Source organism: Mytilus edulis, chromosome 3 (assembly GCF_963676685.1).
Source record: "Mytilus edulis chromosome 3, xbMytEdul2.2, whole genome shotgun sequence".
NCBI classification, from domain to species: domain Eukaryota; kingdom Metazoa; phylum Mollusca; class Bivalvia; order Mytilida; family Mytilidae; genus Mytilus; species Mytilus edulis.
This window is the reverse complement of record NC_092346.1, coordinates 38,329,490-38,353,557: the sequence shown is the minus strand read 5'-3', so window position 1 is coordinate 38,353,557 and position 24,068 is coordinate 38,329,490. Positions and strand designations below refer to the sequence as shown.

The 24,068-nt window shown below is 31.1% G+C and overlaps 1 protein-coding gene across 11 annotated transcripts in view; it reads left to right on the top strand.

Annotated features, from left to right (window-relative positions):
• Positions 1-24,068, top strand: part of LOC139516439 (girdin-like) — a 59,903-nt gene that overhangs the window by 11,820 nt on the left and 24,015 nt on the right. For 8 of the 11 annotated variants that reach the window (XM_071306548.1, XM_071306546.1, XM_071306543.1 and 5 more), the window contains exons 4-14: positions 444-513; positions 3,059-3,201; positions 7,506-7,625; positions 8,348-8,505; positions 9,716-9,797; positions 10,606-10,677; positions 11,337-11,423; positions 11,929-12,075; positions 12,696-12,831; positions 13,573-14,960; positions 17,191-17,318. In XM_071306548.1, the coding sequence (XP_071162649.1) occupies positions 444-513; positions 3,059-3,201; positions 7,506-7,625; positions 8,348-8,505; positions 9,716-9,797; positions 10,606-10,677; positions 11,337-11,423; positions 11,929-12,075; positions 12,696-12,831; positions 13,573-14,960; positions 17,191-17,318 (2,531 nt within the window). Of the gene's footprint in view, positions 1-443; positions 514-3,058; positions 3,202-7,505; positions 7,626-8,347; positions 8,506-9,715; positions 9,798-10,605; positions 10,678-11,336; positions 11,424-11,928; positions 12,076-12,695; positions 12,832-13,572; positions 14,961-17,190; positions 17,319-20,944; positions 23,458-24,068 lie in introns of those variants that run through there. The other 3 variants (XM_071306553.1, XM_071306552.1, XM_071306551.1) reach the window with 1 other exon arrangement.

The following is a 24,068-nucleotide window of genomic DNA, read 5'->3' as shown; positions in this document are numbered from 1 at the left end:
TTCCTGGCTAAGGCCCTGGCTTTGAGTTGACTAAGTATCTCAAATGTAGGGTTCTCAGAGTTTTTCTGGTGAATCCTTAGAATCTTCATTTGAAGCTCTGACAAGGCATCATTTCTGACAGTCTTAGTTTATCATTTATGTCTTGTTATCAAAACAAAAACAATCATATTTATCATATTAGTTTAACTTTTATAATGAGAATGTGATACAGTGTGGATGGCATGGACTTGCATGATGATGTTCAGAAAAAGGGGATTTCAGGATGCAAGGCCTCATCTTGTGATATACGTATATATAATAAGGCATGATATGTGTTATTGAAAAGTAGTGAATAATTTTTTCTTTACATGTATTTCATTGAATACATAATATTGTATAAAAATAAGCACCTTGTATATGTTTGATAGTTACTTGTCTTATAAAGCTTTTATTTTTGTTTATAGGATGTTTTGCAACAGATACTGATTGTAAAGCTACCAAACTTTCAACAGATATGTAAAGAACCAGAAAAAGGTAGGAAACACTACTCTGCTTGCATAGGAGTTGTGATATTTTCTGTCCTATTAACCTACTAAAGCCAAGTGGATGTTATATTTTTAACTTCATCTTCTTTAGTTTTGTGTTGTTAGAAAAAAGACTTTTTTTCTCATTGTGTTGAAGACCCATTGGTGGTTTTGAGTTGTTTTTTACTCTTTTGCCTGGCTGTTGTTTCTTTTACACATTCCCCATTTCCTTTCTGTATTCTATTCTTTAAAGTATATAGCAGATTATACTCAAGATCAATACAAGATAGCTCTTATGTTTTATTTTTTATTTTCTCTGTTTTTGGAAGGACTTTTCTATCAATACTCTCTATTACATCCTTTTCAACAAGCTCTGATAACTGTGCTACATGTACATTTGAGTCTTGTAACTACCTTATCATCATTAAACTTTAACTTAAATCTATAAATGATATATGTGTATGCATATAAAATGTTATTTTATGTAAATTTTCCTTTAATGATTTCTACAAACTCAGGAATATGATCATACCATTGTGGCAGTACATTGAATATTCAGGTTCCAAACAACAAAAGTTTCCTGTTTCCGCTGTGAATCTTGACCCTCATTTCAATGCTGCTTATAAAATGTACCTGCAATCATATATATTCAATATTACATTAGCTTTACACATTGGCGGATCCAGGGGGGGGAGGAGGGGGGAACCCCCTTTTTTTGGATGATCAATGCATTTGAATGGGGACATGTAGTTGGACCCCGCCCCCCTTTTGTCCTTGGTTAGGACCCCCCCCCCCTTTTTTTTTAAATGGCTGGATCCACCCCTGTTTACATCTAGGATTTTCTGAAGTAAACCAGCATCAAGTCATCATTTACATTTTGCTTGGTTATGAGACCATATTTTGGTGGTTGTTTAACTTAAAATTGAGAATGGAAATGGGGAATATGTCAAAGAGACAACAACCTGACCAAGGATCAGACAACAGCCGAAGGCCACCAATGGGTCATCAATGCAGCAAGAAAAATTCCTCAGCTGGCCCCTAAATACAATTGTGTACTAGTTCAGTGAAAAGCAAAAAAGTTGTTTCACATGTGCCAATAAAGTCTGCTCATAGTGTGATGCAGTTGACAAGCTTCTTTTCATGTGATTAAATTATCCAACTCAAGTTTGGTCAATTGGTGAAATTCACTCCAGTCACATCTGCCTTGAAGGATTGACCATATTATGCAGCAGCTTACTATCCCTTTATAGCCTTGCATAGATATTTTGGTGTAGTAAACTAAGGGGGAAAAATTTACATACATTGTAACTTGAATCTAGGTTATTTAATCATCTATTGATCTAGAAGATTCAATAGCATAGGGCAGTGACATATTTTATTGGCAGACATGTACCATTACTCAATCTCAATTTGATTTGAAAAAAATTAAATCTTTGCATTCAAAATAATATTAAAGGGACTAACTTGGTCACACTTTTATGATTTGTCTTGTTATTTATAGTATACCAAGGTCCATTAACACCAGAGATGGCAATTCTTGATACCATTCTTCATAAGAAAGTCAAGTTCTGGTTAAATTGGTACCTACGGAGCATTTAGGGTCACATAGTAAAGGTCTATTGACACAAAGATGACAATGTTATAAGATTTAAATTACCATAATAAATTGAAGTATCATTTTATTGTTTATAAAGATGTATGTTTTACAAGTATATACCTGTGTTAGGTCAACAAAAATTTTATGTAATCTTGTAGATTTAAATTTTGATGCCAACCCAATTTGCCAGTACATAGGATCTTTTGTTATCTACATAACTGTTTATCAAATCAATATGATAAAAAAATAGTTGAACCGAAATCTTTTCATATAATCTACAATAGGGTCTCTTTGTAGATTTATAGTTTTGTAAGGAATTTTGACTGGTCTTTATTTAGTTATGGGTATTGAGGGGTAGTTTCATCTTATTATACATAATTTGATATTTGTAAGAATAGGACAGATAGATTCAATTTGTCGAATACCTGTAATTATCTTTAAAGACATCTGTTATCAGACAAAGAAGCTGTTTAAATTGGGGTAATTTCTTTCCCACCCTTTCTTCAGTAAATATTGAAGTACGGAAAACAGAAGCGCACATGTCAGCAAAGTTGAATTTTTCATGGACAATTTTTTTTGTAGATGTTATTATTAAAGGGCTAGTTATGATAGATGAATATTTCTCACACAAGGTTTTATTTTCTAGTCCAAAGCTTTAGCAAAACAATAACTAAATTAGAAATAATCCTGAAATAACACTCTCCTCTCTGCATTACAATACATTGAATGTGACCTTTCTTTTAAATGCAGGTGAATGCTTTTTGTTGGAAGTAATATATTTATTTCATTTATAATAAGAATAATTAAAAAGACCTTCAGACTTCATTTCAACATGCAATATATCTGTTGTTACTAAATCGACATGTGTTTTCCTTTGATATGCCTTATAAAAAAGATTTTAAAAAATTGACTTATTTATCATGCTGTGTTTTTCATTGTTTAAATTCTGTAATTTCAGAGGCCAGTTTTACAGAAATTAAGAAGCTGTTGCTGTTAATTTTGGGTTGTGCAATACAATGTGATAAAAAAGAAAACTTTATCGATACTATCAAAAGTCTGGATGTACACGTACAACATGAAATTGTGGAGCTAATCAAAGAGGTAATAATGGTGGGAGAACAGTACCATGGCTTAAACTAACCAAATAGTTAATTCTTCTGTTACAGAAAACAAACTATAATTTACAAGCGAATGAGTTAGGTTATTTTCTGTGTGGGAAAAGATTGATGCAAAAATAAATTGCCAGGAACAAACTTCAAATCTTCTCTTATGTGAAATAATAGAAAAATCTTGAAAACAAATTGTAATTATGTTTTTTATGTGGGCCAAATGTTTAAAAGTATCTGCAAAAAAAGGCTGATTTACAAAAATTATACATATTTTAAATGTAAAGTTTCATTTGACTCTGTTGCTTGTATCAATTGTCGATTCATTTTTCTATTACGGCTAGGGCTGTTCTTATTTATGGTCTGTGGGGGTAAAGTTATGGTTATTACATTATTTTAAGTTATTTGGGAAGTCAGGTACACCTCTGAATGTTAACTTTAAAGTTATTTTACACTGAACATTATGTTTTGAATAATTTAGATGGATAAGAGATTAGGAGCTCTGAATTTAAAACTTAAGTTATTTTAGACCGAAGATACTGTTTTTTTTGTATTATAGATGTATAGGAGATGAAGAGAATTCAATTTCAACCTTGAAATAAAAGACTCACATTTGTATGCTTTACAAAATACTTCAATTGAATGAGAAACCAGAGCCACTCTACTTAACCAAATAATAGAGTCTTTAAAAGATTAGGCTGGGGTTGTGACATATCAGATTATTGTACAATTGAAAAATGAGCCTCCCCCTTTTATTTTACAAGTACATAAGTTCTGACAAGAGATGCTGATCTAATTTTTGGTCTTCAAAACAAGGAGATCCCCTGTAAATTTATTGAGCTGTGTATTGATTCCAACTGCCAGATTATGGTATAATTTTGAAAAAGAAGCCCCCCCTTTTTGCCAAGCATATAATATGCTGATCTAATCATTCTTCTACAAATTGAGGAGATCTGTTACTTTATGGAGATGTGTATTGATTCCAATTGCAGTGATTGACAACTATGCTTTGTAATCAAATCCCATTAAGACTTAACTTGACATCTGTCCATGTCTCCTCCAGTCTGTTAACAATGACAGAATCCCCAGTTAATACGCTAACTAGGCACAGTAATGTTAGTAATAGGCTTTAGAGATTTACCATGTAGAACAAGTGACAAAAAGACAATAATTAGTTTATGAAGTAGGTGTGGAGCTAATCATTTGTACTTTCACCTTGATTATTACCTATAGGGCTGGTGGTTTTGATATTAATCACTTTCTATATATAAATACCTGTAATTATCGATTGATTTAGATATCAAAGGAAAGTATTTAGATAGGTGTGATGGGTCAATGATAAAATTCTCCCTGTAGCTATTTCCTCCCTTGATTGTAATAACAAATTCTGTGTTGCTTGCCTGTTAATTATTTATTTGGTGATTAAGATAACATATTCATTGAATTATATGCCTAGATTGAAAAAATGGATATTAGACCTTGGGGAAATTATATGTCAACAAATCATTGATTGTCAGGGAATCTTGCTCTTAACCATAGTCTTGTGCTGGCAAAAATGCAATCTATTTATATTTGCTATGGATGATGCAAAATTGAAGTATTACATTTAAAGGATTTTTTTTTTTAATGGAACATCCTATAAAAATCATCAAAATCTAAGATGATTTTTTTAAGTTTTTTAAGGAGGAGGTCTTCACAGAAATGTGGTAGATGAGTAGTTCGGTTAATTACATTTGTCACTTATGAGCTTAGCCATTTGATTACCCAGTGATGGTTGGTTGTTTTTGCAGTCTTTTGCTCAATGAAAAAGTACATTTAATCAACCCATATGTGATAAGGCTTTATAAAATCCAGAATAAAAGAGCAATTGTTTATTGATGCAAAAAAACTTTGCAAAACTACAACTTGCATTTAAATTTTTTGCTGGTTATATTCCTCTATATCATGTGAAACAATAATAACCTTGATTAATCTAGCATAATTGTCAAGTTACCAAACATTTCATTTGGTAATTCCATCATCATGCATTAAATTCTGAATTTACAATACTAAATAATGGATGTAGGTTTCTCTGGTTCATTTCCATTTCTTGTACCATTAAAGATACCCACTATTGTATTAATGTTTAAAAAGTGATGGAAAGCCCTAGCAGACTAATAGACCAAAAAATGTCACGTTAATTAAGATTGAAGGGTCATGTTGATGTAAGGCTTTCTGTAATGTTAATAGAACATATATCTAAAACCCATTATTATTCCATTAACTTTTAAACAGTTTCAAGAGCTAAAAAAACGGAAATGGATTATTGAATACTTTGTAACATGTTAGGGCAGTTGTATTTTCTGAAATAGAGGTTGAATAATACATTTCACATCAAAGAGAGCAATTAAATCAATTAAATACGCCTCAAAGTCCTGTTGATAGGAAAATTGTAAAATATAAAGTTAGTTTAAAGACAGAAAGTATCTGTAAAAAAACAACGAAACTCTCCTCATCAAAGACGAAAAAGACGGTCTTTGTCACATGAAAATGTATTGCATGAATTATGTATACATTCCAATTCTTAAAACTGCACTGAAAAACCTTATTCCGTTTAAAACTTGAGTTTTATTTATTAGATACAATGATCATAATTAAATGATAATCTATAAGGATTGTGTATTATTAGCGATACAGATCATTAGAATACTATTAGGCTCTGTATTTTATGGGTCAGTGATGGGTCATCGATAAAAAAACAAGTTACTTGCTCTAAGCAATTTACCAGATAAAAATCAAACAATTAAGACACTATAATAAAAGTTAATAGGTGATTTGTTCATTTCACTGTCCGATGATCATAGATAAATAATTGAATTAACTGAAAATATTCATGGAATGTCCAGGACTTGCATTGTCACGCTATATTGTTCTCCACAATAATTAAATTAATTCGCCATAAAAATATTATCTCCCTTGCATGGGTAATTACACTAAATCAATTGTTTCCAAACTAAATCATAAGAGTTTGTACAAAACAGATAATTTCCCCTGCGGAATTCGTAATTTGTAGTTTGTCTAAAATTAAGTATTGATTCGTTTGTTTTTTAAAACATGCTCTAAATGTGTGCTTCAGTTCTCCTAAAATCAATACGTTGATCATTAATTTAATGCCTCAGTTACTAATTGGATGCTTCAAGTAGGAATTCCAAAAATAACCTGCATAACTACCATGTAGAAAATTTTGCAAGTGTAATTGAAGAGAGTCTTGGATATCATGAAACTTGGTAAAAAGAGAATTTTGGAAACACTTTCAAATTATTTATCTTGGCATTATTTATTGGCGGTGATCTTGTTAGCTGTTTTTATGCTGGATTTTGTTTTAACAGTCTTGTAACATTGCCATAATCTTCATGAAAGCCTATCTTTATCTTAAGTATTTTGATATCCGAAAGAAGACATTTTACATGCATTGACTATTTATTGAAAAATTCTTAATACCTAAAGATGGCAATGGTCAAAACTGAAAAGGAATCTATTGCTGTTTTTCAAACCCATTCTATGAAAGTATCAATTTTAATTTAAATTGGCAGGAAATTGCATATCATATATTCAGTTGATTTGTTTTATGCAATTAAAAACTACTAATTAAAAAAAAATCATTAATAAATGATGATTCAACACACCACAAGATATGGAGAAAAATAATAACCGAAAGAATTGGATGAGTTAATGATTTTCTATAGTTCGGTTTGCAGATTCGGTGGAAAAAACATATATGAAAGAATCTGCATTTTACAAATGTTAAAATAATGAAATAAAACAAGGTCATTATGTCTAGGAATAGGACAGTTTGTGGTGTAGGTTTTAGATATAAAAAAAAAACATATTTTGTGTCATCTTATTATATTTTTGCATAAATGACATATTTTTATGCCCCACCTACGATAGTAGAGGGGCATTATGTTTTCTGGTCTGTGCGTCCGTCCGTCCGTTCGTTCGTTCGTCCGTTTGTCCGTCTGTCCCGCTTCAGGTTAAAGTTTTTGGTCGAGGTAGTTTTTGATGAAGTTGAAGTCCAATCGACTTCAAACTTGGTACACATGTTCCCTATGATATGATCTTTCTAATTTTAATGCCAAATTAGAGATTTTACCCCAATTTCACGGTCCACTGAACATAGAAAATGAAAGTGCGAGTGGGGCATTCGTGTACTGAGGACACATTCTTGTTACAAACATCAATTGGTAATATGGTAGTTACTCCTATAAGCCTTTCAAGCTTTTCTTATGTTTACATAATTTCATTATTTTATATTTGCAGGTTACAGATGATACAGAATTCATCATGCACATTGAACCAACAGAACAGTTAGAAACTTACACAGAAAAAATGTTCAACCATGTAACAAGACTACTGAAAGAGAGAGATGATTATTTTGAGGTGTGATATTGACCATATTAGGATGAATTTATTCATTTCCATAATAAAATTTTACTGCTTCACATTCCAAATTTGTATGCCCCCACCCAGCGTTACTTCTGCACATCTGTACAATTGTCTCAAAATTGTTTTCCTTGCTCTAACTGTAGTTTGCCTACACCAAATGTTCTGAAACTTGTACACAATGCTTATTACCACAAACCACAGATCGATTTTTTAAATTTGGACATCGTTACTTCTGCCGTTCTAGAATTATGCATCTAATAAATGGAAAAATTGCTGATTTTTTTTGTTTCTGTTTTCCGTGCTTATTACTACAAAACACAAATTAAGTTGGAATATGCATGCACATCACTTTTACAGTTATATTGTCCACTTTTTAACTTTATATGCAAGCGGGGCATCATCAGTGTCTCATAGATGCAACTTCCATTTATTCATCTTGAACAATTATGGAATGCAATTTAAAAAATGTATTTAACTATAAATTAGAAATTTGGAACACAAATATAATTTGATCGATGTAGTATTTAATACTTTTTCAACACTTAAGATCTATTTTAAATGTTGAATTGTATTCTTATTGTTAAAGTGCAACTAGATTCAACGAAATGGTCCCCGGCCTATTGTCTTATTTAAAGAATGTGATACTTTTAAAACTCTTATTGATGTTCTTATACTCCAAATGGTGAATGTTAAATCAAAGTTATTTTACATTTCAGATCCTTACAGAATTGGCACAGGAGAGAGACTTCTATCAAAAACAATCCCGAGGGAATACTGCATTACCTATGGCCCCTCCCACCAGTCCAGAGAAACATCACATGGTAGTGGAACTGGCTGATTGTAAAGCTAAAATCAGGAAACTTAGACAGGAATTGTAAGTTAGGGAATAGTATAAAGTTAGATTCAGGAAACTTGGGCAGGAATTGTAAGTTAGGGAATAGTATAAAGTTAAAATCAGGAAACTTGGGCAGGAATTGTAAGTTAGGGCATAGTATGAAGTTAAAATCAGGGAACTTGGGCAGGAATTGTAAGTTTGGGGAATTAGTAGAATAAAGCTAAAATTGGGAAACTAAGACAGGTATCAGGAAACTTAGGCAGGAATTGTAAGTTTGGGGAAATAGTATAAAGCTAAAATCAGGAAACTTAGGCAGGAATTGTAAGTTTGGGGAATTAGTATAAAGCTATAATCTGGAAACTTAGGCAGGAATTGTAAGTTTGGGGAATTAGTATAAAGCTATAATCTGGAATATTAAATGTTTAGAATTATGGAATTATTGCAAAAAAAAAAGGGGGGGGGGGGGAAGTAGTTGTTTTCCAAATTATTTAAAAGTTTTAAGAAGAAATCTTTAATTGCACAATATTGCACAATAGATTTGTAAGATCTTGACATTTGTTTTGTGTCAGAAACTCATATTATGTCAAAAATTTAATCACAACCCAAATTCAGAACTGTATCAAGCTTGAATGTTGTGTCCATACTTGCCCCAACTGTTCAGGGTTCAACCTCTGCGGTTGTATAAAACTGCGTCCTGCAAAGCACCTGGTTATACCTTCATGCTAAAATGATAATTGGTTAAAGTCAAATATACTGTAAACCAACTTTTTTTCGCGGATACTTTATTTTGTGTTTTACCCTTTGTAAACTATTTCGCGACGATTTATATTCGCATTAATTTTCTACTCGCGAAAGTCGCGAAAATAAGTTGGTTTACAGTATATGTAATGTTCATTCATGTGTATATTTATGTATGTATTGAAGAAGATGTTACTATTAAAGTTAAAAAACTGGTGTCTAATCCATTTGTCATTATTGAACAATAAAATATGTTCAAACTAAACAAAGTATTTAACAAAAAATATATATGAACAAATAACCAGCTTTCATGACAAAAATAATACAGTTATCTCCCTTAAACCAGTTCTTGACAGGATTAAGACATTTTCTTACACATTAAGCATGTAAGTACCTAGGCTTTGGTCACTTGGTAGTAATGCAAACATTAAAAAAAATACTTTATCTTTAATCATGAATTATTTCAGTTTACAATCATTTTAATTGCTTATCGTTTATATTTATTTTCCAGGGAAGATAAGCAAGAATTAATTTCAGATCTACAAGTAGACCAGGATGATAATAAAGGCATTGTTTCCAAACTTAAAAATGAGGTTAGTTATACTTTCCTTTAATACACTGCACACTCCTTAAAAATAATCATTGTATTTTTGAATATTTATGAAAAATTATATAGTGTGAAAGATATGTTTGCCAATTTTATGCAAAATATATCCATAGAAAACCCTAGTTTAGATACCCGTATCAGATTTGTTTAAATGGCATTTTTGTTCAAAATTCATCATTTCGAAATCTTATGTTTTATGGATAATATTCTATGAAGCATGAAATCAAGCTTTAAGATTGGTAGAATACCTAAAAAAAAAAAAGTGGGCCTCGGTGGCCTAAGTTGTTACTACTGTCATCAATGCCAATCAACACTGATGTTGTGAGTTCGAAGTCCGCTCGTGCGGTTGCACTCGACACCAATCTTAATTGACTAGGATTGTCAGTTTTCCTAATGATGGTCAGTGGTTATCTCCAAGCACTACAGCTTCCTCTCCCAAAAAAAACTGGCAGCCACGAAATAGCCTAATTGCAGTGCTTAAAAGTGGCGTTAAAACACCAAAAATCAAATCACATAATTTTTTTTTTTAAATTAACCAATTTTGTCACATAGCAGTATTTTGTTGTTCATAAGAGTGCTGATATCATACTTTGAATACAGGAAATACTGCCCAAATATTCTGCTTAAAATCAATTTCAAGTTAATTTGATTCTAGTCCCATAGCATTTTTGTATAGATAAAAGCATTATACAAATTTCTGAAATGATTATTTTTCATACCAGTAAAATCAAACTTTATTTACTGCTATGCTATTATTAGAGATCCCAATTATTTGTTTTGTTTGTGTTTTACAGAATGCTACTTTAATACAAGATGCAAGAGCTGCAAGACTGTTGAGAGATGAGCTTGATATTTTGAGAGAAAAGGTAAGAGTTATGAATCATGGAAAACATTTAATTAAATCTCAAGTTTCTCATATTCCTGATGATTTATATCCGCCTTATTTTTATGCCCCACCTACAATCTACCTACGATAGTAGGGGGGCATTATGTTTTCTGGTCTGTGCCTCCGTTCGTGCGTCCGTTCGTCTGTTTGTCCGTTCGTCAGTGCGTCCGTTCGTCAGTGCGTCTGTTCAGGTTAAAGTTTTGGTCAAGGTGGTTTTTGATGAAGTTGAAGTCAAATCAACTTGAAACTTATCACACATGTTCCCTATGATATGATCTTTCTAATTTTAATTTCATATTAAAGTTTTGACCCCAATTTCACGGTCCACTACACATGGAAAATTATGGTGCGAGTGGGGCATCCATGTACTATGGACACATTCTTGTTCTTTCTGCTAAAATAAATCGCTCATGAACGGTATCTGTTTTCATCTGTATAGAATTTTGCTGATGGAAGAACTCTTATCATAGTGGGTGTTTTGAGTCATAAAAAAACTGCAGCAGATTGAACACAAATAGACATGTATTTTCAAACCAGTGCTCTTAATGTTTAAACAATGTTGAAATATAAAGCAGTATAAGGTAGCTCGTATATCTAAATTAAAGTTTGACATTATATTATATTCTATTTTTATCACAGGTAGCACAATCTAATGCATACCAGGCTGAGTTGACAAAGTGTAAAGAGAAATTAAATGAATTGGAATTCTACAAGTCCAGGGTCAATGTAAGTAGGTCATAGTGTTGAACATGTTAATGTCTATAACAGGGAAAATTGATATATGTTATGATTATTTTCCACCACCCGTACAAATTAAAGTGGTGAATCAGTTCATTTCTCAATATTTTATAACAAAATTATAAACAAAAGAATTTTTTTTTTAATTTAAGATATAAATTTAGATAAGTCTTGCTTTTTTCTTTAGAATATAAAATTTATCAAATTAAAATTTCATTTTTCTGATCTTGCTTCTAGTTGAAGGAAGCATTAAGTGTAATGTTGTTATTCCTTAATATAATGTAATCAAACTTGAGCAGGGCCATTTGTGTCCTCAGGAACATTCTTCTTTTTTTTCAATCTTCTGATGGTTATCCTGATAAGTAAATATCATCTATAAAATCAGTCACACTTTACATGAGATGAAAGGTTATGACTTTTGAAGAAGAAAACTACTGCTTACAAGATATTATTATGCTTATGGATAATCAATATCTACATTTGACTATTACAGGAACTTCGAGAGGATAATGCTATACTGACAGAAACAAAGAACATATTAGAGGAGCAACTGTCAACAAGTCATAAGCGTGTAGAAACTGTGATAGAGTTAGAAAATGAACTGATGAGATATAGACAACAAATAGAAGAAATGACATTGGTTAGTGAACTGCAAAAACAATAGTTATCTCCCTTGAATTTGAATTTTTTAAATTTTTAAGAAAGGTCTGATTAACTATTAAACAAAAAGAACAATGTGATAAATTCTTCTTGAAATTGTACAAAAGCCATGCTGTATGTCATCAAGTCATGTTTGGGGAGTTGTGAAAAATTCATCCACCCCAAGCAGGCCTAACTTACAATTATTTTTCAGTTGCACTTTTCTGTATCCCATTGCCTCCTAAAAAATTTTTACCAGTTACATGAATTGTTGGAATTTGTTTACAACTAAGAAAGACATGAATATTTACAACTTGATAAACTAAAGAAACAAAACAGTAACAATTCAAGAAACAAATGCAACTCATTTTAAAATAACTTTTATTTGAAAAATATTTTTTTTGTTTTTCTACAATTTAATAACTTTCAATTTATTGACCTTAAAGAATGCATGTAAAGATCTTCAGTTATACTAAATTTATAAGAGAAATGTACATTAAAAAAACCCATTTACTTAAAATAGAAATATTAAATTGTAGCTTCAGTTAAGGGGAGGTAATTTTGAATTATCTCTTTATTCTGAATTTGAATACATAACATATGAAATATGAATTATTGTAGGAAAGAGATGCTGACAGAGAAAAGATCAAGATTCTCACAGAGGACAATGCACAGTTACAGTTTGAAAAGAAATCAAACATGAACGAAAGCACAAATTTGGAACACGAACTGGTATCAGCAAGACTTAAAATTTCTGGTAATTTTGTAGATGTGTTTTAATTGTTTACAGTTTTACATGTTATATGTAGAAATAAATGCAGTTGTATAGCTAACACACAGAAAATATCTAAACTTAGAAAAAAAAATCAAATAAAAACAATAAATGTGATAAAATAAAAAAATATTTGGAATCTACTCTTTTGTCGTCAATACTAGACCTGTGCTGTAAATTTAGAAATTTTTGCGAGCATTTATTATTATGATTTTATCATTTTAGACAAAAATGCGAATTTTTGCATTATTGTGAAAAATCCTGTATAATTTATTAAAAAAATATCAAAATGCAAGGTTAAATCATTGAGATTATAACCCTGTTGCATTTTTTCGCAATCATTTCTGAATTTACAGTATGTAGGACAAAGTCACTAAGCACCCTAGAAAATAAAATCACAGCATTCTGACTTTGTACAAGCACCAACAAATATGACAGAATTTATTTACTTGATTAGATCTCTCCTATTGACCTATTTTGGTTATGTAGCTCAAAATGTAGATATATCTTCAGCTTTTCCAGACTTTGAACTCTTAGGGTTTCTGATGAAGGTAAAAGAATGATAGCTTCATGGAATGCATCAAAGAATACGAAAGAAAAGCTAACTAACAGTATTTTGCTTGGATCTCAATACATTAAAAAAAATGCATTTTTAAAGATTTTCAATTCTAAAATAGCATAATTGGGTTTATGTTTTCAAACTTTAATCCATTTACTATTTTTCAGGCATTGGTGGCACTTTATCTGATCAAATGGCAGAGACAACTAATGCTAAAGTGCTAAGACTAGATCTGGAGAACCAGAGATTAAAGAAAAAGATTGAAGAACTGCGTGAAAGCTCTTTAATTGAAAACACTTCTCTCAATTTGGAATTGGAAAAAGAAAACCAAAGACTAGCAAAGAAAATAGAAAAACTTCAGGGTTCTTCAAATGATTCATCTCAACAGTGCATAGACTTAGAACAAAATCTACACGTTGCAGCTAGAGAAAGAGACAATCTTGCTCAAACCCTCGAAACACTGAAGGATAATTACGAGAGACAGGTCAGAGAATTAGAGGCTGAAAATGACAACCTCCAGCAGACCGTTCATGTTATAAGACAAAGAAATGAGCAAACTAATGATACACGTCTGAAAGAATTAGAAAAAGAAAATAAACAATTACATGAAACAGTGACGGCAAAAAATCAAGTAACATCAAAATTAGAACATGAAAATAGACAAATACAAAAATCATTTTCTAAATTAAAATTAAACTCTGATCACATAAATGAATTGGAAACAGAAAATTCACAATTTGAAAAAGAGAATTCAGAATTACGAAAGAGTATAGCCACTCTTCAGTTGACATGTGATAAAAGTGAGGTGTTAGAGCAAGAAAACTCTGATTTAGAGGTCGAGAACAGAAAGTTACAAAAATCTGTTCAGACACTAAAGTCGGCATTACAGAAAAAGGAAAATTTAGAGCAGGAGAATATTAACTTGACTGTTGAAAATAAAAAGTTGGAAAGGTCATTACACTCTATGAAAAGTGCTTCATCAAGGATAGCTGAATTAGAAAGTGAAAAAGATTCAATGAACAGGGAAATACAACAGCTTAGAAAAAGTCTGGAGAATCAGAGAAATCAGCGGACTAAACAAGAACAGATGGAATTGGATCTGTTAGATCTGGACAATGAAAATCAAAGAATTCAGAAATCTCTAGAGGTAACAACAAAACGTCTGAATCAGTTAGAGAAAGACAATACTGATTTGGAGGTAGAAAATGAAAAGTTACAAAAAGCTATGGAAGAAGTGAAAATGTCTAGTAAGCGATTACATAATGTGGAAAAGGAAAGTTCAGAACTTGAAAATGAAGTTAGTAAGTTACAGACATCTAAAGCAGTGCTAGAAAAGGAAAACAAAAGACTAAAGCAGTCAGTACAGTTAAAAGATACTACTGTTGATGAACTGACTACAAAGTGTAATATTATGGAAAGAGAACATCGTAGTGTTAAACGGACGTTAGAAACATCTAAAGAAACATCATCAAAGTTGCATGAATTTGAAAGAGAAAATAGAGAAATATTACAACAGTCAAATATTAACAAGAAAACAATAGCAACACTCAGAGAGGTCAGTATTTCTTTTCCTTCTTTATATGTCTTATTGCAGAGATTGTTGTAGCATATCTTTATTTAGTCAGAACACATTCATGAATATGTCTTTTTTGTTTGTGAATTACAGAAATTAAATTTTGTGTTATGAGAAAAAAATGTTTACACTATGACTTATGCAGCATACGTCATGCAAGTCATAAAAAAGACAACCTTTTTATATGGATGTTGATTTGAAGTTATGGTATTAACCTCAATATGCTCAAGTCAATATTTGAAACATTTTGTTTCAGGTCATATATTTTTTGTTGATCATTAATTGGCTTGTTTCTGTATTTTGTTTTAAAATAAAGGGAGATAATCCATGAAATATATCAATCTAGACCTCTAGCATTCATATGCAAAAATTGGAATGACTTATGTCCAAGCCCTGACTGACATTACCGAACAATTGACATAACTGATAAGGTCTATTCAGAATGGGGCAAGATCTTTATATAAACATTGTTTATAGTACATAACTGGTGTCATTTCATTTAAGTTCAAAGTTGCATATTCAATGTGCATGTGTTTGTTCAATACATGCATTGCATTTTTTATGTGTTTTATGGTAAATTAAAATGTGATGAATTATCCTTTTGGGTCATTGACCTTAACTTTGTTGTTTAAGGCATATATGGAATAATATAATTAAAAAATAAAATAAATGTTGATGGAACTGCTCATTAGAAAATATTCCTAGTCTTCTCAAATTTGAGAATATTTATCTGATTACAATAGTTTATATTTCAATATTTTGAATAATGGTCCATTGTACAACCTTCTTTGATCAGTGAAGGCTTTCTCTTATTAATCAATAAAAAAAATTAATGAACCCTAGTTTTGACAATATAATCTTGAGGGAACATTTTATGTCATTTGAGTGAAAAATTAGGATTTGTCTGCACAAGAGATATATACCATCATGACCATTTTGTTTTGGTTTTCCTTAAACATTTTCTCAAAACTTTATGATGTGCCTGAGTTCATTCATACATGTAATATCACCTTTTGGTCTTTCGTTATTAAATATCGATCATGACAAAATGAAGACCCTGTGGACTTTTTTCATCCTACTTCTTCAATTACTCTTATGCATTTTTAAAATTTTGAAAAGGGTTAAATAGTAAATGGGAATTGATGCATGAATTAATTTTCTACCTCATGAGTTCTTCATTATGACTTACAATTTACTTTACTATTTATGAAAGAGTTAAGGTTTTATAACTTCCTAAAAAGATATAATTGAAAAATATTTCACTTATGTATATTTTATACTAAATCATGTCATGGATCATAAAGTTTGTTTTTTCTTGTAACACTTCAATGTTTGATGATTTTTTTTTAGCTCAGCTACAAACATCTTGACAATTAATTTCAAGATGCTCATAGTGATAGCTTATTTCCCTAAATGCTGCTTGACCTAATAAATAAACAATACCATCATGACCATGAATACTTACCATACCCGTAGCCAGGGGGTCCGAACCCCCCCCCCCCCCTTGAAATCAAATAAGCACTGTACATGTTAAAGTCAACGTTTTGTTCAAATTGTGACTGTTAAAGTCGAGTTCATGAGTCCAACGAACCCCCCCTTGGAAATTCCTGGCTACGTGCCTGCTTACATACAATATTACTGATCACAAAACAAATATTAATTGTGAGAGCAAAGTAATTGTTTGCCATTACATGTGTATTTGGCTAAAATTTAGATAGGGGGTTACATTTTATGGTTTAAGTTTCTAAATAATATACTGTATGGCCATGAATTTTGTTATTATAGAAATTCAAATTCAAATTAATTCATGGGTATCATTATTTTAGATTTTTAAACTTTATACTTGCATAAAATTTATACCTGGTTCGGCTGGTTGTGAAAAGAGAAAACTTGATTTTGCATTTCAAGAATTTTACATAATAATTTGATTAATAAAAGTTATGTTCCTTAAATTTTGATAATACAAACTTGGCTTGTCTGGAGTGGAATTTGGTTTGCCAAGGTCTTGCACCAGATGATTAATCCAAGAATGGGTAGAAAGAGTCAAGCCCTATACATTTTCTTAAAATTAACTGCAATTTATGAATCCTGTATCAAACTTAACGTTTCCTATTACGCAACATCCATAATTCATTTATGATATTAAGATGAACTGTGAGTGGAGGAGAACCCTTGAATCTTTTCAAAATTGTATGCTTTTATTTTGTTTCAGGAATTGGTTAATGAAAAGATTAAAAGTCAGCAATTGAGCAATGAACTAGAAAAGTTAAATGGGGAGTTAGAAAGAGTTGGTATCAACAAGGAAAAGTTGGTGATGGCTGAACACTCACAAGATGATAAGTAAGTTATTTTGTATTCTAAATGAATGGAGATGGTAGAACACTTTCAGGTTAAACACTAGTCTTATTAAACACTGTAAGAGTAGTGTTAGGTTTTTTTGTATTTAATAACTCAGTTCTTTGGTATGAGTGCCAATGAGACAAATCTCCATCCAAGTCACAATTTATAAAAGTAAAACTTAATAGGTCAAGGTACGGTCTTCTACACAGAGCCTTGGCTCACACCAAACAGCAAGCTTTAAAGGTCCCCAAAAAATTACTAGTGTAAAACCATTCAAACTGGAAAACCAACGGTCTAATCTGTACTAAAAAAAATGTGAAACACTTATGAACCACATCAACAAACAACAACTACTGAACATCAGATTTCTGACTTAGGACAGGTGCAAACAATTACAGGGGGTTTAAACCTTTTTATGGTACCAAACCTTATCTGTCAATTCTCAGGTTGTATAGTTTTCAATCCATAATTCATTAAAAAAAGACACTTCCTTTGTTTATGTGTCCATTTTAAGGTAGTATAATTTTCAATCCATAATTCATTAAAAGGACAAAACAGATTTAAAGTAAACATATTATTTCTTCTCTTTGTGTTGTAGTTATTCATCCTGGGTTTGGCTTCTTTATTTAGGGTCCAAGAAATGATGTAAATATAAGTAATCTCTTGTATAGGGGTATATAAGATGTGCTTTAGGCATTTAAAAGTCTCAGAACAAAAAGCTTACTACCACAAATCTATAGTTTCCATGTTTTCTATTTGAACTGTGCCACAGCCCAATTAAGCAAGTCCTAGAAATTCTGTCAAGTTTTTCTGAGCAATCTCAGACCTCAGACTATGGAGAATGAAACATTGTTTTCATATAATAGTAAATGATGAAAAGGTTAGACACATTATATAACATAACAGAAAATTTGTTTATTTTTGTATGAAAAGGATTTTCAAATGAGATTTTGAAGTAGATATTTGCATGAACAAACACTCACAGAATGTGAATTAAGTAAAAGCAAAGATATACAATAATTAAATGATGTCAGCTAAGCTGACAAATAAGCAAATAAATGTTTAGTTAAATGTATGGTCAATAGTGTGGTTTTTACAATCTCTTTGGTAATGCTTGAATGAATTAGGATTGATATTTCATATTAAGTCTTATGGTAATAATCATTCAATGTTGTCTGCCCAAGCATTTTAGAAGTACCAAGCATGATGCGTCACAAAACTTATCTGACGAGTATAGTGTCAAAATGAAATAGTCAATTTTTGTAGGATATAATTTTTTTTTTAAATGACATTTAAATGAATAATCAGTAGACTGTAAATAATCTGTTGTATAAGAATGAAAAGATGTGCATGTATTAGAATACTTTGTAGCAGTTATATAGTTTATCTGTACTTCAGATGCTGTTTGACTCAGCTTGACCTCTACTACCATCTGACATCTATGTATCATCTGTAAAATAAAAAATGGATAAATCTATGCAACAGCTTTTACAATTTAAAACTTACTATTCTATAACTTCTTACATTTCAAATTATTTTGTATGTTTCTCAAAAGATGTGGCTTTTTACTGTTCAAGAATCAAAAGTAGAGATATCTGTTATGATAATTGTATATTGACTGAAAACTGCTAAATCGTTTTTATGAAGGTATTTTATTGCTAAATGCTGAAACAAGAAATGAAACCAATGTAGTGTAAGATACACATCAATATTCTAAACAGTAAAACTGTTTGAAGAAATGGCTTAAAATGAGTTTCCCACTGCTTACATCTTTCTTCCACATACATTTTGTAGTTATCTCATCGGCAATTATACTATACCTAAATTAGATTTCCCAATTTTTGTGTGCAAAGACAGCAACACTTCAATTACAAAACAGATCTAACTCACGGATAAAAAACTATTTTAAGAGTTGCATAAGGGGTGGGGACGGGTATCTGCACAGAAGAACGCGAAATAAAATTGCCATTTCACGACAAGCGATCTTTTTACCAATTTCACGAAACACAGTGAGTAACGAACCTTTTTCACTGCTACACATGAAATAAAAATGGCAAAACATGTTGCACGAAATTAACCCTTTACCACCCTCATTTAAATGTTTCAAAGGAATAAGACTATTGCTTGATAGTTTATAAAGCAATTCTGTCATCTGCAAAATTGAAATGCATATTTTACAATGATCTTTTCAGAAAGTGTTGAGGGGATGAGCCTTTTCTTCTAAAATATTCACTAAAATCTTTAGAGGGGAAAAATTCTTGTTATTTTTTTTTTTAAGTATAGACCTCTGACATTACTGTACCTAATGCAAGTGCATTTTACAGGTGCTTCAAATGAGCATACCCATATTTGATATATTTTGATATATTGCTAACAGTCAGGCCTGGATAAAGTTTTATAAAAAACTTACAACTAAAATTGATTGTAAGTGTGCTGAATTTTGTAAGACTTTGTGAAACTCATTCCAGATACACATATAGTTGTAAGCTAGAAAATGTATGTCTTTTCAGTTGTGTGAAGTTTTGTAGTTAATATTTGGGTCTGCCTACGTAATAAAATCTCAAGAATTTTGGTGTTCTGAATAGGTCACTTACTTGATTTTCTCTTTTCCAGAATTACTTGTTGCCCTAAGGTCCTTTATTTTACATGTTGAGGTTTTGAATGGTTTGAAAAATAAACATTTTTTACACCGACTAAGAGTTTGACTTGATTTTGCATCCAAATGTTGAAATTTTAAGTAAAATTTATTTGCTTTTCCTGATTTCTACCTTTTAAAAGTTAAATCCTTACAAAAAAATGATAAAATAGATTTAATTTGTCTTATTGTAACTTGTATTGTAACCAGTAACCACAATGTTTGTTTTGTTAATTTTGTGTTGTTAGGTAGCTGACCCTTTGATGATTAACCCTTGTCACCTTTTTGATAAGAGGTAGTTGAAAAAAAATAGAATTCAAATTGTCGAAGATCTTCTTCCTTTATGCATTTAAACTACTGCAAACATCTTTTATATCGGAGGTGATAAATTTAAGTTCGTCCCCATTCATTTTGTTACCATTTATAATGATACATTACAATAATTTAGGTATTTAATAGTATTAAATTTTCTCAGGAAGATCTGATTCATTCGTATATATGTAAAATATTTGGAAGGATAAAACAGCTATTATGCACTGATACACATTATTAAATAACGTAGATAAAACTCATTTGTTTGTAATTGAAGTTTATATATTGTTAAATATTTCATTATGTGCTTTATTTATTTTTCCCATCAAGTTTGTCAACAGGGGTGGCAACAATTTAATGCTTTTATGTTTTGTCTTCCAGAAGTTTTAAGAAAACTTTTTGTTAACTTTACATACAAATTAAACATTATTCTATTGAATTTCAATAAAAAATCTAAAGTTGCGTAAAAAGATTATAAAGCCATTCCGTCAGAGCATTGATTAAAAATTTATGTAATATTTTCTGCTGAGTTCAGAAAAAAGTTTGAATGAAATTCAATTGATTTTTAAAAGTTTGTTCCAACGTTTAGTTTTGGAGATATTGATTTGAATAAGGTTTTGATAGTTTAACAGTTAGGAGTATCACCCACGCTACTTATGGACAGGATGTTAATTTCTTTAATGTTATGCTTATTTAAATAAAAAGCACGTGGAATAACACAGAAATGTTTCCGTTAGAAAAACTGTTCCTTATACAGTGTAATGAGATATGTCGTGGTTTATGATTTATTGACCCAAGTTTTATGTGTTAAGAAACTGTACGGTCCTGGAATTCATTGAAAAATAAATGAGATGACATACATGTAAAAAGATATTTTCATTTAGTGTTTATTTATGAAATTGGATACTTAATGGACCTAATTATCGGTTGGAAAATTATTCTGGACGGAGAATTTCCCTGGAAAAAAATCAATGAAATAATAGGACATGGTTCTATGAATATTACAGAACTTTTATTAACACTTTAGAATTGTATGGTTAGGTTTTGTGAAAGGATTAGCATTGAAAACAGCTTCATTTAGTTGTTACATCATACTGACAACTAATGAATACGAAATGGATTGGAATTAAGTGTTTGATTTGGGAATTTAAATGAGTACTTTAAAATTTTATTCTGGAATTTAAAGGGCTGGACATCTGCCTGTCAGAAACTGGTCACTTACTTTGTAGATTTTTTAAAAGTGCTCAGGACTACATGGTTTTGTCTTCAAAGTTAACTATTTGCATTTCAATTTAGAACTTATAATTGGATTGAATGTGTCTGACTGGGAATTTAAATACATTGTCACATTAAATAAGCAAATTAGATTAAAATGGATATAAGATATAGTGGTTATAGACACAGCGTTGCTGCTTCAAATGATATTGCTCGTCACACTCCTGTAATGTTTGATAAAAAACTTGGAAGGCAAAGACAAAGCTTTAACTTAGAGAGTGAATTAGACCAAATATTATCAAAGTATGGTATGGTAGGTGATACTGGTTTAGAGATAGATAGGACTGATAACTCTGAAGAGCTTCCAAATGGAAGTACACATGATGTGCAGCAGACTTATCAGGTACCAGTCAAGGTGAAGGTTGAATATGATAGCAATAGTGATAACTCAGAAAAAACATTACAAATTATTTGTAATCAAAATAGTTCCGTATCTGCTGGTAATGGAATAAGGAATTCTGTACATAAGTATCCATGGTGTAGCCAAAGAGTAGACAGTAGTAAAAACACAATGAATGGATTTGATGATTACTGTTCTGATACTGAAACTTGGTGTGTGGATGTCCCATTTAGGCAGTATAAACAAGATGAAAATCAGAATATTTTCAAAAAGAGGTATTCCTTAGACAGCAGCACCATCTTTAATAAAAATTCAAAAAGACTTGACTTATCTGAAGAGGGAAGAAAAAAACAATTTAAAAGAAATGATATTGCACAAAATCAGAAACAGAAATACTACACTCAGACAAGCTCTTCAATTGAGGAAGATGTGGGCTGTGGTAGAAATGATGTAGACCTTAGTCCAGGCAGTGTGGGGTATATTACATATCAGAATGGGTCTACAGATTACAGGAACCCTGGTAACTGTTCTCAAAAGATTACTTCTAGTGATGGTGAAGTGGACTTCAGAAGAAATAGCATAATCTCTCACACCAGTGTTGTCAATCATGGCAAAGGTGAATATTGTTCAAGGACAAGTACTGTCAGTGACTGTGGTGTGGACTATAGAAGAAATAGTATAAATACTCAAAACTATGCTGTTGATCATGGTAATTCAAAATATTGCACACAAATGAGTTCTTCTAGTGACAATGATGTACACTATCATAGAAACAGTATGGAATTTAATGGCCATCATCTAGACGATGGTTACAGGAACCCTCAGAACTATTCTTATAGTGACCCAGAAGCAAGTTTTAGAAGGGAGACATTTTCAAAGTCATATAATCAAGAAAATTTTGTCTCTTATCCTTCAGATTTTTCTTCTTTAGAAGAGTTGACATTGTTTGAGAGTCCTGAAGAAGATTGTGACGATAATGTATCATTTGGAGATGGTATCCATAGAAACCATGATGGAATTACGGATAGTAATGGAAATAAAAATGAATTGATTAACGTAAAAAAATTGGAAACTCATAAAACTGATAATGAACAATGTTGTTTTTATGTGTCAATCAATCAGTCCTTAGAGACAGAGATGTCAGATCTCAATACTTCAGAGGAACCTTTACTGATAGAAGCAGGAAGTCTGGGTACCAGTAATAACTTAGCAAACAAGGAAACAGATAAAACTAATGTTTCTGAAAATCCAGGAAGCAGGCAGTCTGAAGATCTAAAAACAGAGCATAATCATGCATTAAGGAATTCAGGATGCAATATATCAAATATTTATGAAAATATAGAAATTCCTAATTCCTCAAATTATAATGACCCAGATTTATTAGACTTGAAAGAATATGATTATAAGTATTCAAGCATAGATGAAGAGAACGATGAGCTTGAAACTGACAATGTATCTATTACCAGTTCAAATAAATCTGTTGAGCCTGAAAAGTCAGATAACAAAGCAAATGATGAATGGTCTTTACCTAATCCTGAAGATGTTGATTTTGAAATGCTTAAAGAAATTGTCATTGTGTAAGTGATTAGGTTGATCAAATAATTAGATTTTAACCCTTTTTAATTGTACCTGTAAAGCAATGATGCTGGATGAATTAAGCACAAACTAACAAGCTAACATTTTAGTTTGCCTCAGAAATTTTTATGCAGATTCATTCAAAAGATGTAATAAAAAAGTTTCATAAAAGAATACATGTACACTTATGGTACTTATGGATTCTTTTGTGTTGTTGGATTGCTGTCTTTTAGACTTAGTTATACACCAAATCTTTGTTTACTCTTATGTATGGATATAGCTTTTATGACTGGGGGGAATTGCTTAGCAATTAATTATTTAAACAAGAAATATTTTTATGTCCTCTAAATGTTTGAGACTACCGGTACTTTGTCATATTTAACCAATGATATTAAAGTGATCTTTGGCCATAGGATATGTCACATAAACCATACCATAGATGTATGGGTTTATACATCTATGGCCTTATTAACTTTATTTTATGTTTTTTTGGAATTCTCATACTTATTTTGGAAATCACAAAATTCCATAGCAAAAATAGTTTTTGTTTCGTCCATTAATTCTGCACATGAATACCACTTACGAAATATTACTCTATTCAAGCCAACTTTTT